This window comes from Colias eurytheme, chromosome 11, assembly GCF_061535395.1.
Source record: "Colias eurytheme isolate Ceu_HAF_F1 chromosome 11, ilColEury1 Martin Lab GWU primary, whole genome shotgun sequence".
Lineage (NCBI taxonomy): Eukaryota > Metazoa > Arthropoda > Insecta > Lepidoptera > Pieridae > Colias > Colias eurytheme.
In genome coordinates, this window is record NC_142990.1 from 3,503,009 (window position 1) to 3,520,921 (window position 17,913).

The 17,913-nt window shown below is 33.5% G+C and overlaps 1 protein-coding gene and 1 long non-coding RNA gene across 2 annotated transcripts in view; one reads left to right on the plus strand and one right to left on the minus strand.

Moving 5' to 3' along the window:
- Window positions 1–11,829: 11,829 nt before the first annotated feature.
- LOC149904430 (uncharacterized) lies at window positions 11,830–12,854 on the minus strand. The gene is made up of 2 exons (XR_016457282.1): window positions 12,548–12,854; window positions 11,830–12,146 (listed from the first exon to the last, which is right to left on the minus strand). It is a non-coding gene; the product is annotated as an uncharacterized LOC149904430 (long non-coding RNA).
- Window positions 12,855–13,434: 580 nt separating this feature from the next.
- Window positions 13,435–17,913, plus strand: part of spg (dedicator of cytokinesis spg) — a 52,618-nt gene continuing 48,139 nt past the window's right edge. Inside the window, exons 1-4 of the mRNA XM_090107011.1 lie at window positions 13,435–13,493; window positions 14,302–14,385; window positions 14,662–14,855; window positions 15,806–15,954. Of these exons, the coding sequence (XP_089963137.1) occupies window positions 13,457–13,493; window positions 14,302–14,385; window positions 14,662–14,855; window positions 15,806–15,954 (464 nt within the window). The 5' untranslated portion in view covers window positions 13,435–13,456. The remainder of the gene's footprint in view (window positions 13,494–14,301; window positions 14,386–14,661; window positions 14,856–15,805; window positions 15,955–17,913) is intronic.

Consider the following 17,913-nt stretch of genomic DNA (forward strand, 5'->3'; position numbering starts at 1 on the left):
AGTAATGGGAATCATTATTTTATGATCATATCTGTGGTCTACGAAAGCTCTACGACGGTGCTACGGCACTCTATTCCATTATATTTTTATATTTAGCTTTTAGCTACAGTAGTCATTCATTGGTAAATATCATCAGGTAAAATTTATTCATAGGAATTACATTAACAAATGGAGACGATTGATGACCCAGATAATTTATATTGACCTATTTAACTTACTAGGATTTTACTAGCGCAGCGTATTTCCTGTTTTATATCATTTTATCGTACTACCTACTCTAGTATGTTTCCTTAATAGGTAATTATCAGCGTAATTATTAATCTTAATGTAAGTAATTACGCTTATCTTAATTATTTTGTTTAAATTATACTTTCAGCATTGATTGATTGATTGATTTTCTTTCATAAAAATTGATTGAAAAGACACATTAAAGCTACAGTACTGTTAGTTTCTGAGTAAAATGAAATTATCTTAATATTTTAAGAAACGTCTCTTAGCGCACGTTATAACATCGACAAGATGGCGTGATAGGCCCATTCTACAGTCCATATAGCTCTCGTTATCATATTATATTATATTAAACATCTACATATACGATAATTCAGTCACCATTCAATTCCCGCTTCTAGCGTATGCACGACATAGGATATTTTTTATATAATCATGTATGGAAAAACGTGAATTAAATAACTAAATAGGCACTTAAAGGACTATAGGTACATGTAGTGTACAATAAAAGCATATAATTATACGAGAAGAATGGCACCACCAAACCGGCTTTTGTACGACATAAAAATTGCTCAGGAAACAATGGTGTCGAGGGTTCCATTCTCACATCCAGAAAATGTAGCAGGCAGGATTTAGCGAGGCCTTAGCTAGCGGGGTCGTCGAACGGCGTCGGCGTCCGGGCCGGGAGGGGCGAAGGTTTCGGCGCGCGCTATCGATCGTATCGCATACCTTCCTGCGGCCGCAGCAAAGCATCCTCCGAGCGCGCGACTGTCCGCCCGGCGAAGATTTCAACCTGGTCAATTTTCTCCACTGCATCGGTGCAGGTTAGCGCGGCGCTTGCGGGGGCGGCCGCGACGCCGGCAGCTCGCGCATCGCGGGCGCTTCGGACGCGGCCGGAGCGCGCGAACCTCTCTCGCGGAGTGCCCGCTCCACGCCCGCGCCTGCGCCCTGCGCGACCTGCCCTTACCCGACCCCCCACATTTTACTCCTCGCGATTAATAATTCCGACTACGATGCCAGTGCGTATGTGGGTTAGTTTTTTTGGCGATCGATGACATTATCCAGTGCGAGTCACTTCCGTGGGCTGATGCAAGTGTCTGATGACCTATAAATCGCCTATCGACGTAACAATTCGTTGAGTTTTTCAGTCACGCTGACCCCGAATCGGACTAGTTTTAAATATAGGCAGCCCCGACGATGCGAGACAAACGGTATTAAAATGGAGTGCTAAGCTAAAGCGGGTATTATTATTGATCTAGTCTATAATATCTCAAAGGCTAACCTAAAAAGCATAAAATCACTTTGTAGCACAATTCAAGATATAAGCGGGATAGAATTTAGTCTATCTACTCGTATTAACACAAAAATACTCACGAAATTGCAACAACGATTCATAAACACTCACACGAGCGGCACGGCTTATTCAAACAACTGTGAAAAGAATAGAACTTTCGTCCCTAGCAGATTAAAAAATAAAAAGTCAAATGTCAAACATGTCGGTTTGATAACGAGGTACGGTGGGTTTTTCATCCATAGAGCGCACAAAGAGTGAACAAAACCGCATGCGGGAGGGTCGCGGAGCTCCAAAACGAACTTTCGCTCGACCGTCCACTCGCCACTGAAATTAATTGAATTTCAATGATCTTTTCTGCGAGAGTTTCAGCTGTGATTACCATACATCATTCGTATTCAGATTTTTTATTTTCATTTTGTGTGTTGCATAGGTATTATAGTTTATATACGTTCTTATAAATACAATGAAATCAATAATGTAGCTGATATTTTTGATTTGTCACAGAATGTGCGGCTAATAGCGATAATTTGCATTCTTAACATGAAAATAATATATTCATCATTTCAATGTTATTGTTTCTAATGATTTTTAATGAAATGTAGGTAGTCAAAGAAAATGTGAACTTTAAATTTACAATAACACACGATTCACATAAAGTAATTCATAATCGTTAAATTGAATAGGTACCAATAATAATTACCGTATAATTTCATTTTAATTTCCACTTATGAGGAAAAATATTATACCACAGTATTACAATATTATTTCCTATTATCCTATAGATATTTTAATACTGTGATTATACTTAGTAAGGAAAATCAACCAACCTACCCACCTACCTTAATATTAAGTATAGGTAAGCAAGCTACTAGTTATTATTCTGTGGTATAAGGCCACAATTATATAATAATATCTAGGTATGCATCAATTGCTATAGGTACTGTCCACATCTAACAGTTCATTAGCGTGATCGTTTTGTATTTAAAGTACCTACCTACCTATACGTGAATCGATTTTCAGAAATGTTCAATTATGAATGAAATTACAAATAGGAGTTAGTATTTATTGAATCAGTTTCAAAATAAAATCTTTACTTTTGAATTAATTATTGACATTTTAGGCGGATAGAGCAAAGTTTTTTAAGTTTTTCTTAATGTGGCATGACTGTCGTTACGATACGGTAGTGTAATTTTCACGATCTATATAATAGTTAGCATGACAGGGTATTAAGCGGTATTAAGTTGATCTGTTTAATGCCATGTTTTATTTACTACATAGTTTAATTTGGAGGTCTTCAAGAGGAGAGTGAACAGGTACATTTTAGGGAAGCGCGCTCCATCTTAGGCCACATCTCAGCTTACCATCAGGCGAGATTGTGGCCAAGCGCTCCCCTATTGTACAATAAAAAAAAAAATAAAAAAAAGACTACTATATTAGTTATATAATATAATCACTTGTTAGGTAAGTAGTACGTACTGGATCTTAAAGTAGGCTTAAGAAAGGTCTAAAGGTCTATGAGAAAACATTTTTTTAACTCACACTCACACAGTATGAGAGGTAGTTACATGGAATTACTTATAATATCTATTTCAGTTTCGTTTATCTGGACCAAGTTTCAGATAATACGAACATAATATAATAAGGGTCACTTGATATCAACTAAACGTTAATACAAAAAGTGTAGAGGTCCTACATTCTTAATATGGCTCGTCAGCATTTCGCCGTGATTTATAAAAGCAGGTATTTTCTTGAAGGTAAAACCAAATAACCCCTGAACTCGAGTTCTTAATTTCGAAATAGCGTGGGGTCCTGCCGCAGAATTGATTAGGGTAATTTTGTGGATTGTATTTTTATTTATACTTCTTTGGCTGTGAGAAACTGACGACACGGTAATGATAGCTTATTTTTAGCAGGATAATTGATATTTCATTCGTACTTTACAGCTTCTGTAACTACTCCAAATAAAGTGATAGGTCTGTTATTTAGGCTATAGTTAGGTAATTCAATTCCCTACAATAGACCTATATAAATATAGGAATATTCATAAAGTTCCAATATGTACCTACCTAATAACTACGTAAAATGCTTTAAGAAAATTTAATTACAAAAAAACCTATGTACCCATAATATGGATTTTATGTTAAGGTATTGATAAGGTAGGTAGGTAATATAATAGTCATTAAAATAATAATTATTATCTCCATCGATAAGTCCTAATAATGGTAAGGCGTTCACTTGTTTCCAGTGTATGAACACTTTACTTAATACTGTCATTTCAAAAGAAATTATTTTGTGGAATATTTTATTATGGACTCTAGGAAACGGACCTATGAGGACAGATTATTACAAATGGACTCTATTTCATGGTGTTTGAGTACATAATGCTTTGGCTAAGCAGAGCGTCACCACCCCTTTAATTGACCAATTCGAATGTCATTTCGTATCTTGATTGACAAGTAGATTGGGTTTTTAATGATACCGAAAATGGGTTATAAAAATATTAATGTTGTCCAATAAAACTGTAGAGCACTATTATTATACAAGTGTCTAAGCTCGCAAAGTATACATTAGCATTATGTACCTAATGGATAGATAGCAGATAATTCAACAAGTCACGTAAGTAGGTACGCACTATATAATTACCTACACCATTTTGGGAAATAATTTAATTAATAATCTACTTCTATACGTATTTAACAATTAAAAACCAGTGATTTACAATCACCTCAAGCGTTTATCAGTCTTTATATCAACCAAAAAAATAAAATTTGTATTGGACAGCAGTCACAACTTTACTTGTTCTTGCATTTGAAAAATATTGTCAGTTTCTCTAGATTTATCATGACTGTATCATGCCGGAAGTACTGAACACGTACAATATAAGTAATAGCACAGACTAATAATAATATACTACGTATACGTAATAGGTATTTGGAATGGTTTAAGTTTTATTAAACACTTGACCGTAATTTGAAGCTTACTTCATTGAGAAGGTACCTAGCTTTTTCCGCCTATTTTTCCCTCTCTTTCCGTTGTATATATGCTATCTCTCTCGCACACCTCTCCACCAGGTGGCGGGGCGCACGATAATGTCGGGCGCTGGATGTTTTTCATTGGCGTCTAGCTTCCGCCGCGAGAAGGTTGTCTACAAGACTACAACCTTGGTGCTATTAAGTATTAAGTATTGCTTAAAGCAAGTGCTAAAAGTGTTAAAAAGTGTATCCCGTCGGATCGGTACAGTGAGTTATTTTTACATCTATTCTAATAATATTTTACTTAAAAATGAGTAAAAATCTTTAAAGTCAACGGTATAATCGTTGGACTTTATTTAAAATGCTGAGGTTTTTAATGAATCCTTCAGCAATAGTTTATTTTTCAATATGCTTAAATACTTAATAGCATGAATAAAGATATTTAAAATTAACGATAAAACCGTTACATTTTACTTGAAATAGTAACTTTTCTTTTGAAATATTTCATTATGCAATATGTACTAATTAATATTTGAATTTTTAATACTGTGAGTAAAGCTATTTTAACGGTGTTACCGTTCGGCTTTACTCGAATCGTTAATATTACTTTTGTGATTATTTGATATTACTAGATATATCAAATACCCTCTCTTGTATATAGATATTTTTAATATTTTATTTCATTTTTAATAATGTGTTTTTATTACAAGGGTACAAGTGAATTTTTCGTGGAAAAATTACAATTAATACTTAGTATGGATATGAGCCAACTCAAAGCTTTACAGGCATACAATCCATTGCTACGACTTTATTACATTGTCGTTATCGCTAGGAACGGTTCGGAATTCCTATCATAGTTTATTACTAAAAATTATCGAACGAGATGAGTCAGCTCCAAGAAGTCACGACATGTCAGAACATGTTGTGATTTTATTTTATAAATCGTACGGGAGTTACCGCTCAACTGAATAATGATGGAATTCGCTCATGTATAGTAGATACGTACCATGAATGTTCCACACATTCAAAACTATCCGTAGTCTATACGTGTCCTTTTATGAGTATTATTCTGATCCGTTTTTATGTGAAAATAGACATATTACACACGGCTAATTTGATTGAAAATTACGTTTCCTATGTTCAAATGATGCAACTTTTTTGTTAAAACGAGTAAGTACCAAAATTTTACAATTAAATTCTTTGGTTTACTGAACTTGTGCTGAAAGGGTTATCGTATAATAATTATCGAGATATCTTAATATAAATTAGATTTAGATACACTTATTTCAAAGGATTTACAATTCACTTCTAACGTTTTAGAATAATATTATAAACTTGTACACCTTGACAAAAAGTAAAAAATTGCGGGTGAGTGGAGATTATTTTGTGCAATTAAATATAACGTCCTACGACGGTATGGTTGCGTTCGTAAGGAATGTTAACGGATATAAAGCAACTAAATGTTACATCGATTGCATGAACAAAAATAAATATGAATCGAAGTTCATTTTAAAATTTAGTGAATTGATTTGAATTATGAATTTATTAAATGTCGCTAACATTGGAAAATAAGTTAAAGGACCTTGTTAATTGCTATATTATTTAAATGATTATTTACTGCTATTTTTATATTAGCACTAAGGTGTATTCTTGCTCGAAGCAGAATACATAAATGTGGCCACTACTCCTCGCAGGGGTTAGCCAGGTCAAATTCACCCTCGCAGGGTGTCTCTTAAGCATTTTTTGGCAGGCCCTACTTATTTCTAGTTACAAACATCCCTCGCGCAGCTGTCGCTCGCAGGGAAATGGTGCAAATATATATCGGCCCTCGCGGGGCTTTGATTACAATCGTCCCTCACGGAAAAGATGGTGCGAATATATATCAGCCCTCGCGGGGCTTTGATTACAACCGTCCCTCATGGAGAAATGGTGCAAATATATATCAGCCCTCGCGGGGCTTTGATTACAACAGTACCTCACGGAGACATGGTGCAAATATATATCAGCCTTCGCGGGGCTTTGATAACAACCGTCCCCACGGGGAAATGGTGCAAATATATATCAGCCCTCGCGGGGCTTTAATGGCGATTGGTGCAAATATACAAAGGATTGATCATTAAAATGATCATAGATATTTGCTTTTGTCAACGAGGACCCACGAAAGAAGTTTTGGATATGACCGTATCGGATCTTCACTCTTCTAAGGTAGGTAGAAAAAGGTTTTGAAATCTACTTCACAGTGGGCAGTATAGTAAATGACCTAATAAATACAATAAAGGTTAGATACGTCAAATAATGGGCGCATGAAATTGATACTTCGTATCCTAAAAGTTTACGCTTCAGGAATCAGGAAACCACCATTGGTTTACCAATTATGGAAATTGGAATTGAACAAATTGTATTTACCAATGCAAAGCCTACAACAAAGGAAGGCGAGTCGGATCAAATATCATCTCGCAGATGATTTGTGGCGGTGGTTTCGAGGATTGTCACCAAGCCTTGTGTCAACGGTATGTTTGGTATCGTAATTAAATGGCACTAGCCGACCAATTTACATATACAAACATCGGAAGAGATTTTTTAATCGCAAAGCGATTGAATGTAACAAATGACGATTGATTACGTATAGTTGACCTCTCATAGGCCTATTTTAGTTGCCCGGTCTTGTAGGCAATTTATTTGACTCGTTTTTCAACCCATTTGACCTCATTATTGCACCCATGAGATTTTTCTTCGGGGCTCAAACAATAAATCGCTGAGGGATTAGGATAATCGTTTGTTAGACAAGTTTTTTTTTTTTTTTTTTTTTTTTTTTTTTTTTTTTTTTTTTTTTTGTCATCCCACCAGGATTATTATATTGTATAATAAAGTTATATACAACTATTAACGTAAAACGTTTAAGTACTCAACGAATGCTGAGAATACTGACTGTTGAGTTACATAGGATAGAGGATAAATAACGGAAAGTCAATCTTTCCAAACAAAAGCCTCTTATTATTAGATATTACTTGGAACCCCTACCCTTAACGAGAAAGCTCTGCCAAATGACTTCTCATTTCTTTGCTTTGAGGGGGGGGGGGGGCAATAAATGAAATGTACAGGCTATACGGCTTTTAAAATATAAGTCTGGTAAGCGAACTAAACTTTGCTGGTTTAGTTCTTGCTATATCGCTATCCGTGCCTGTTTCTCGTGTTTACGGGTGAATTAAGTTTATCAATAGTCATAAATGTAATGCTATTCAGAGGATATACTGCATTTAAAACATGACAAAGTCTGGTAAGCGAACTAAACTTTGCTAGTTTAGTTCTTGCTATATCGCTGTCCGTGGCTGCCTCGCGTGTTTACGGATGAATAAAGTAATGTCCTGTCTTCGCATCCACAGCTAACTGTCCTATACTGTCATAATCTTAACACAGATTCATTCGACATAGCTCCCCACGAGCTCAGTTCTTCATTTTTGCACTCGCACAACTGTGGACAACACAAGAGCAATGCCTCCATTGGTAGCAGTTACAATCAAGGGATAACTAACCTTAGGCTAGCCATATTACGGATGTTGGAACAACCGACTATATTCAGGGCAATTTTCTTTGTTCAGTGTAACGTTTAGACTGTCGTAGCATTCCTACGGAACAAAGATGGGATCAGATCTGCATCCTTAATGCAGTTAATCGAAAGGAGATACTTTCAGACGACGATAGTATTCAAAACCCACCATATTCCTTAACATAATATTGCATAGTTAAGCTTATAATCTCTCTTGCCATTATCCTGCAGCAGAATTCCTTGGCGATAATTTATCCTCGTTAGAACGAGCGAGGGTTGTTACGATAATATGAGAAATCCTAGTCAGTTAGAGACCTGAACGACGCGATAGAGTACCGCTATTTCAGTAGTAGTAACACCTAGAAGGGTGAAGGTATTCTGGAAAGCGGAACTGAAGGCCCGGTCAGCAGCATCAGCCACCTAATAGACAGTGTTCAGTGCTGCACCACTATAATCTGCAAAATGACTCTGACGGTATGAAAATGTGGAGTACATTTTCAAAATATCAAATGATATAGTTGGAATAAAAATCCTATTTGCCTCCGTCTATCCAAAAGACATACGGAGTAGCTAGTAGTAGTTGGTTGAATTAGAATAAAGTAACTATAGTTAAAATCCTTTGTTACTGACTGGATAAATTTGGCTCTTTTCCTATCTGACGTTCATATAGCTGTTGACTGCCTAGTGTTGTGCACAAACACTATTATTATAAACTAGCGGTCCGCCCCGGCTTCGCTCGTGGTACTTACGTTTTCTCTACATAAAAACCATCCTCGTACTTCAAGGAATATAATAAAAGAATTATCGAAATCGGTTCAGCCGTTCTCGAGTTATGCGCTTACCAACACATTTTGCGATTCATTTTTATATATAAGAAGATAAGTCACGTTATGTAGTCCCGAGGCTTTCGGTATATAAGTTCTTATGTAAATCATAATTATATCTTAAAACCGAATTGATTAAAAGTAACGTACTTGGCTTTAGTAATTGCAGTTTTGGGACACAGATAAGCTCCTTATCATTTTAGTCTCTTAAGAGTTAAGTTCAGTATATTTGTTTCCAGTACAGAGTTTATGACCTATCAGTTTTAAATAAATAATTCATGCATTGTACTGAAAGTACTAGCCATGTTTAGATTATGATTGGTGGCGTTGGCTCTAAACATTAATAGATACCGCACGGTTTGGTTTGATGTTAAAAATCTGTATTATAATTAAAACCGTTTACCTGTTTTGATATTTTATTGCCTTATTCAAGGGGTGACCTTTTAAATTAATAATAATTAATATTTCTGACCCCAAAAGTAAGGACCAAGTTCTCTTCTTGTCCGCTTGTAGCAGGTTGGGTTAAAACTGTGTGAGTTGAGACAGGTGGTAATTCTATGTAAAGATGATTCAATTGTGCTTCTACAGAGTTCTAATTGAATAAATAAAGGTTTGAGTTTGAGGTATTTTTGCCTCGTCGGGATCAGCTGTTGCTTCATTTTGTAAGTAACATCTAAATGCGTAATTGAAAGTCGTTACTGGCGCTTTCGCAGATTTACGCTAAAGATAGTGAAAATTGTAGTAACTTTAACTTTTCAAGCCCAAAAGGTTAACTAAGGTACGCTTGAACCAATCTCATAAGTTCTAATACTTTTAATCATTATGATTAACTTTTTGGTTCTTATTTGATTAACTTTTCATCTGGGATTGTTAATATATTATATAATATAAAAATTTGTGTGATTTATTGGTAGGTATACTATCTGCACACCTTACTCTTTCAAATAAAGAAATAAGTAATTACTTATGTATTCAAATTCACATTGGCGTCCATATATTGTACACCAGGTGGGTAACAAACAGGTCTCAATGAAGTAAGCTTCAAATTACGGTCAAGTGTTTAATAGCTGTGTTTTACCTGAAAATAAAACACATATTAAATACTTACCTATATTTGAAGCTTACACTTAACGTCCACCTGTTGTGGATTTCGACTCAATGAAAAACATCCAGCGCCCGACATTATCGTGCGCCCCGCCACCTGGTGGAGAGGTGTGCGAGAGAGATAGCATATATACAACGGAAAGAGAGGGAAAAATAGGCGGAAAAAGCTAGGTACCTTCTCAATGAAGTAAGCTTCAAATATAGGTAAGTATTTAATATGTGTTTTATTTTCAGGTAAAACACAGCTATTATCCGTAGTTACATATCAACTCTTATACTTACCTATCCCCATTTAAAAACGGGTCCTTTAGGAGATATTTAATTTTAGAAATTTCGGATTTCCCACTTTATGTGATTACATTTAAAAGTACTAAATTATCCTTTTGTTGCGGAGCGATTTTATGGCAATTTTTGAACCTAGACACAGTTAGGACGCCAGATAGCGACATAAGCTACTTTAAATAACGGTGAAACTCTTTGCCCTCATTGACTACACAGGCGAAGACGCGAATAGCGAAAAGCTAGTTATACTTTAATCCATATTTTATTTTTAATAACTCAGGCCCCGGAATCACAGACACAATAGAAAATCTATTGTGTCGTGGACCGATCGGGCCGTTCGGGGCTCAATGGGTTAAACATACCTAATGATTAGTTATATCTCTCGATAAAAAAAATGAGATAGCCAATTATCACTGTTTTTTTGGCTAAATTTTAATGCATTCGAAAGGTGGGGTCGAAAATGTTTCGAACTGAGTTTAAAACTCTAGACATATAGATTAATAAATATAATCTAGATTAACACATAGCCTATTTTTCGCCCTAGTACCACGCGAGTGATGCCGCGGGTTCCAGCTAGTTTAAAATATTAAGTACCTTGGTAGCTAGTACCTTCTCGTGCTTGATTATTCGCGAATATTATACATTTAGAAATTAAAGGCTTTGGATTAAAAAATGTAATTACTAAATCGCCTTTGAAATCTGTTGAAGTCTTTAATTTCTAAATATTAGTATCTTCTGTGAGGTTGGGAAGTCTTAAGAGTAGTTTGCCACTGATGAAATTTGCTCAAAATAACTATTGTTTATAGCAGTCTGATATTAATAACAAACATTATTCAGTTCTCTAACAGGTGAATATAGTAGGTATAAACTTTAAGTACTTCGTAGAAGTTCTCTATGAATAAAATGGAAAACTGATGCAAATTGTAAGAAAGTGTTAAGAAGTATGTACCTCCTTCTAGATATGCTGTATTCTGGTATTCCACCCACTGCAGACTACTAATTCTTCATACCACCTGTTTTAAATAAAGACCTTATCAATTTCAAAAACAATTGTCACAATGCTTATAGTAGTAGTATAGTATAGTACTTAACTTATGGTTAATGTAACAAAAACAATCAAAGAAAAATAATTATAGTGTTTGGATGATATGGAAAAGATTTAATATTTAGGGCCGATTTTTCAATCCCTGGTTAAAACTTATCCGTCCAATAAAGTATTACATGATAATGTTAAGATGTCACATATAAACTGTCAATTGCGGGCAATAAGAATACATTTTGGAATGGTAGTTTTATATGTTATTCAACGAAGAAGTTTTAACCAAAGATTGTAAAATTAGCCCATAATAGTATGTTTGTATCAGGAACACTTGGTTTAATTTGTAATTGATGAATTTTAGAAATTATTTCTGAAGTAAAAAGCTATAGTATAGATAATGCATATAGGTATACATACATAGTATTTACATATACCTTAGGTCCCTTCATCACTACTGGTACATAGATCTAATATGCAATATTGTCCGAGTCTGAGTATTAAGGCTATTCATTGTGTAGAAAAAAAACTAATATTTATTGTATTTATTTATTCCATTCATCGAAATTTGTGTAGCAATTTTTACATTATTATTGTGTAAGTTAACCATCAATGCATTTAAAAAACAATACATATAAATAAAAATGAACTACCCAATTTAATAAATTAGACTTAAAATAAGTACATATATTTACACATACATAAGTATTTTAAATCTTTTAGGGATATACAACTAACTTATTATTTATCATTCATTTTTTCTAAGATGTGCCCAAGGGTCTTGTAACATAGAGGGATGTAGATATGCATCTATGTTATTGCTTTTGTTATCTCTGCCATAGCTGCTATTGCTTTCACTCTGAAACAATAAATTAAGGATTATTCCCTGCTTATTATATTATCAATACATATTATAAAGAGGAAAGGTTTGATTTTTTGTTTGTTTGTTTGTATGAATTGAATAGGCTCCGAAACTACTTGGCAGATTTGAAAAATTCTTTCACTGTTGGAAAGCTACATCATTTCTGAGTGACATAGGCTAGGTTTTATCCCGGAAATCCCACGGGAACGGGAACTATGCGGGTTTTTTTTTGAAAACGCGGGCGAAGCCGCAGGCGGATTGCTTGTTAAGCATAAAACAAAGTAGGTAATGACGATTATGATTATCAATAGTAAACACCATATTTTTTTTTAATTAAAGTAAAGTAATAGCAATGACTTTCTATAAATGTAATTGATAAAAACTTGTGATGAACCTACTCCAAAGCTGCTATTTCTCCTTGAATTGTTTCCCCACTTTTGGTGACTTCGATTCCTGTTGCTATTTTGTTGCCATCCGTTTTGGTAACCACTGTGGTTCTGATTTCTGTTGTTCCATCTATCATGTACTGGTGTACTTTGATTTAGCGGTATAAAGTTGTCCGACATTTTAAAACTTATATAGATATCAATGGAATCCTGTAAGGTCAAAGATCTAACGACAATAAATATTCACATTTGTTTTTTTCACTTCAATGTGTGATTATTAAAAACGATTTTTTATATGTTTATTGTTTATCAAATTCAAAATGGCATATGTCATCAGTGTCACAGATGCAACGTCAAATAAATTTTTCGAAACTAGTGATGGATGAAATACCGATTTTATAACTTTGTTATTCAAATATAAAAATTATTGTAGTTTAATTTAGTTCTATATTGTACCTAGTTCTATATAAATTAAAATATGCTTTTTTTACCCGCCTGAACATTACAAAATATTTTAAAATAAAACTACTTGTCTCTTCTATTTTTTTTTAGAAATACATTTCTCTATATAAATGAAATCAAAATATTGCAAATTTTCCTTACTATGTATTCGTTTTCAAGATAACTAACTAATAAACTAAATAACTTATTTTAAACACTCTTAACTTAAGTTAAAACATTAAACCGATTTTAATTTCTATCGTCAATCTTAAATCTTCATCAACTATCAACAAAACATCACTATTATTAATCAACACAAGACAAGGGTCGAGGCGATATTTCTTTAGCCTTCACTCTTCAGCGCAGTTTTTTTATTATCCCGATTGAACATTATGACAATGTAAAATAAATAATTTATAGTAAAAAATGATTCGCTAAAATATTAATTGTGTGTTTTGTGGTGTTGAATTAAGTGTAAAAATGTGGATTCCATTGAAAACTCCTAAACTTGCAGTCGGTGAGTTTGACGTTTTGTCTCAATCAGTATTACATCCTGCACAATTACAGGAAATGTTAGGACTTGATATGAATATAAAACAAATTGCTTCCGAAAACAAACCCACGTAAGAACTTCCGAGTTCTTGCTTATACTATATTTCCTAATTTCTGCAAGTCCATGTATTTATTAATACTTCCATTTGAAAATATTACAGAAGTGGTACATAAAAATATATTTTTTTATATTATTTTAACTTATGTATGGATGATATATAGATATGGATTAAGTAGAGATAAGAACTAAGAAAATTAATGTTATAAAAAATATATATTAAGTTATTTAGAGACAAATATAACACATATACATAAAAAGTTACTAACAAATAACAATGAATATGTTATTCTCTATTAAAGTATCCAGTTATTTACCTGATTGTATAAAAAAGAAATATAAGTAAGAAGTTTCTTAAATTGTTCTATCCAGTATCTTATTTAGCTAACCAATGAATGAAACTGAATTAAATTAAACTTTTACTGCAAATTTATAGTTCGGTTCATTTTCATTACAAAGTCACATAGTTAACTTGTTATAGCGATACAGTCATTCTCTATTACAGTTATTAAAATATTCACTTTGTAATTCTTTATTTTTTATTATCACACCATACAAAACTGGGAATGGATGCAGATTATTATTTTTTGCACGATACATTAACCCATTGACCACCGAGCGGCCCGATCGGGCCGAGACACAATAGATTTTCTATTGTGTCTGTGATCCGAGGACTGACGGATTAATGATTTCTTTAATCAATTAAAATTTTCAGCTGTGTACAATTGGAAAGGAGATGTACGATCAGGGTTACCTTTAGAGATTGGAGAAACCGTTCAGATCTTGGAGGAAAATGGAGGTGAGTCTTCAAAATATTATCCTTGAAACTGTTTCAAATGTTCTATTAGCTGTTTTCTTTAAAACATACATACACAAAAGTTTCTGTTGATATGTAAATTTATTATTTCTGCATTGATTAACTGTAATACTTGTTTCATTTTGCAAATGAATAGGTATATAACGGGTTTTAAATATTTGAATCAAATTATCAAGTATATTTTTTTTCGACATCCTTATTTATAGTAAATATGGGTTACTGGCTGGTAATCAAGTAAAATATAATCTTTTCTGTTAGGTTGGTACAGAGGTTTCAGCTCGAAAAACAGATCGGCGTGGGGTATTTTTCCCGCATCCGTAGTGACGATACGACCATGTACAATCAAGGGGAGTGGCTTATCGGCGATCGCTGAATTGAAAGACGACCCTCTGGTGCGGGAAATAGCCTGCGTGCTGAGGGAATGGGCACGGTTGTGGAAGAAGCTATATGTGGTACTTATGTCATTTTAATTTAAAAATAAATTGTAAATTTGTTTTTCAGGTATCTTAATAATTGAGCTTTTATGTAACTGAAGGGCTGTTTGGCCATGCTTATGTATGCATTTGTAGTGTATCTAATCTTACATTACTCAATTGTCCACATTTAGTTGGCCCTAAAATATATGAAACTAGAGGTCCGCCCCGGCTTCGCCCGTGGTACATATTTCGCAATAAAAGGTAGCCTATGTCCTTTCTCGGGTATCAAAATATCTCCATACCAAATTTCATGCAAATTGGTTCAGTAGTTTAGGCGTGATTGAGTAACAGACAGACAGACAGAGTTACTTTCGCATTTATAATATTAGTATGGATGAAATGGGAATGTCTGACGATGTTATATTTGTATAAACTAGTGATATTCGTTAGAAATACTGAGTCAAATGACAACTGACTAAGATAAAATGGTGTTGAATATGTAAAGTTATAATTAGTTTCATTGTTTGACTAATGAGCAAAAATTCTTTTGTACTTACTCAGCTGCTCTGTTGGTAAACTACATTTATTTGTGTAAATTGCAATTTAAATGGCAATTATTTTTAAAAGTTGCACAGTATTGTTATTTTCTTCAGAATTAATCAAATTTCACCGATATGCATTTCTTTATAGTTTTATTGGTGTTCTTTCTCTTTCTATGATCCTTATAAAAATCTTCTCCCAACCAAGAAAAGTTTAATCTTTGCATATTTTGTTTATATCCAATACTCTCAATCCTCATGAAAGGAAACAATATAGAGATATTTACGTTGACTGACTCCTGGCCAGAGAGCAATAGACAAGTGGCAAGTTTGAATTTATCCACAGCCCCAAATCATCTTCTAGTACCCCATTAGAAGTTGATCCAATATTAATTTCAACGCCATCTATTCGTAAATAGACGAACTACAATCGAACTAATGTTTCAGGAGCGCGAAACCTATCGGTTCAGTGCAGTCGCAAAAGTAATGCGCGAACTCCTGAGTGGTCGGCGCGCTCTGCTCACTGGAACCCTGACGCAGGATCAAACGAGGGCGTTACGTTTGAAATTAGTCGCCAAACTCGATTGGGGTAATCGGTAAGTTATTTTACTTTGATTTCTTTTTTTGAGTATTTTGTAATTCAACTGGGGAAGGGGTAAACTTGATGCATACTGTGATGTGAATTTGAAATAATGGATTAACAGAAATCATTCAATTTATTAGTATTTTGGAGGGCAGTTTGCAGACTGGCATTTATTTTTTTGATAAAAAGAACACGTGTACTTTGTGATTGTATCTAACTTTGCATGTAAAGGTCCTATATTTCCCATTCTTCTTGTGTTTTTTGATATGTGGGTGTGTAATTTATGTAAGTGAAATGACATTAGATTGAGGGATTGGGATAGCATTATAAAAATTAAGATTTATTAAAAAAATTCAATACTTACCTTTAAACTATTTAATCTTATCAACTGATTACATATTACATTATATTATAGTATGGATGAAAAGAAAATAAAACACTCCCGAATTTTTAATACTTTATTTGAATGAAAATATAACCAAAACTACATTGAATACCGTAAAATAAAAATTCACAAGAACAGTCTTCCTAGCACTATAAGCTATAGTAGGAATGATTGAGAGATATAGCTTGTCAAATTATAAACAAAAAATGCGACTACGTACATCATATTGTCGTATAACCGAATATCGAAATAGTTCTATGATAACAGTATTATACTGGGAACTTATTATGCTAACTTTATTTATATGGAAGAAACATTTGTCGAGATTCTTGGAAGTCACTTAACATATAATTCTTATAATTATGAATATGGCTAAATTGACTGAAAAGTCTTATACTAAATACAAAAAGGCATACAATAAATTGGTCCTAAATGAGTTAGGGCATTCCGTAGATGTTCTAGTAAAATGCACTTCTGGTTATAAACTTTTTACGCCAAAAATTCTTTCTATATAATGGCACAACGTTGGGAGTAAATAACGCGAGTATAAAAATATCATTTGACACTGCCACTTGCACCAATATACTTATCCTAATATCATCAAAATTATATAAATCTTTAGAAATACCCAATAAGGCTAGTCAAAGTGTCTGTACACAACACTACTTTGTACTCGAACGTTGACTTTTACTTGTCTTTTCTGTTAGGTAATTAACAGTAAATAAGAAGCATGCAATAGCCTACAATATAGCTCTTGTATACATTGATTTATACATTACCTGAAATTAATATGCTACAAAAAGAATAGATTCTAAAATAATAAATCATACAATGCTAATTTGCGCGCGGTTTGAATCTAATCATATCGATGTATGATTGAAAGTTGCAAGAATTTGTTGCGTCTTTCAAATCACAAATCACAAAGCATGTGAACGAACTTTGTTAGTTCTAAATTCATATTAACAAATTTAAATTTTGACAGCCTTTGAATATTGAGCAGCCCTAAGCCGGACTGCTTTTTTAATATCATAACAAGTGTCTTTTTTTACAATAACATTATAATCGTATTTTAGTCCACCAATCAATAGTACTTCACAAATATTACCCTGATATGTTTTTGATTTTAAACAATCGTACAGCAACAACACATTTACGAAATCACAAAACTTTACATACTTGGGTCAATCAATTTTTAAAGGTCCCGATCTAAATTTTCTCGTATTTTTTTTTTTAACTTAATTTTCAGCATTTTACTATTTCATTTAGAAGATAATTCTTCGTAGATTAAGATTATATAGGCAGCAGTGATGTTGATTACATACATTTGTGGATTTAACTTCACGAACCGATCTATTCACGGGAAATAATGTCCTTTGGACAACTTACACAATAGTACTTTTTTAAATGTTAAATTCCCTTCAGAATTAAAATATATTCTTCTAATATTAAATAATTAATAATATTTTGATATTTGTTCTATTTACACCCAAAATACGAAATATTTTTATTAAAATTGAAACGAATGATGTCTTTTGAACAACCAAACAATGTTTCATATATAAAAAAGTTTCAGTAAAGCGGAAATAG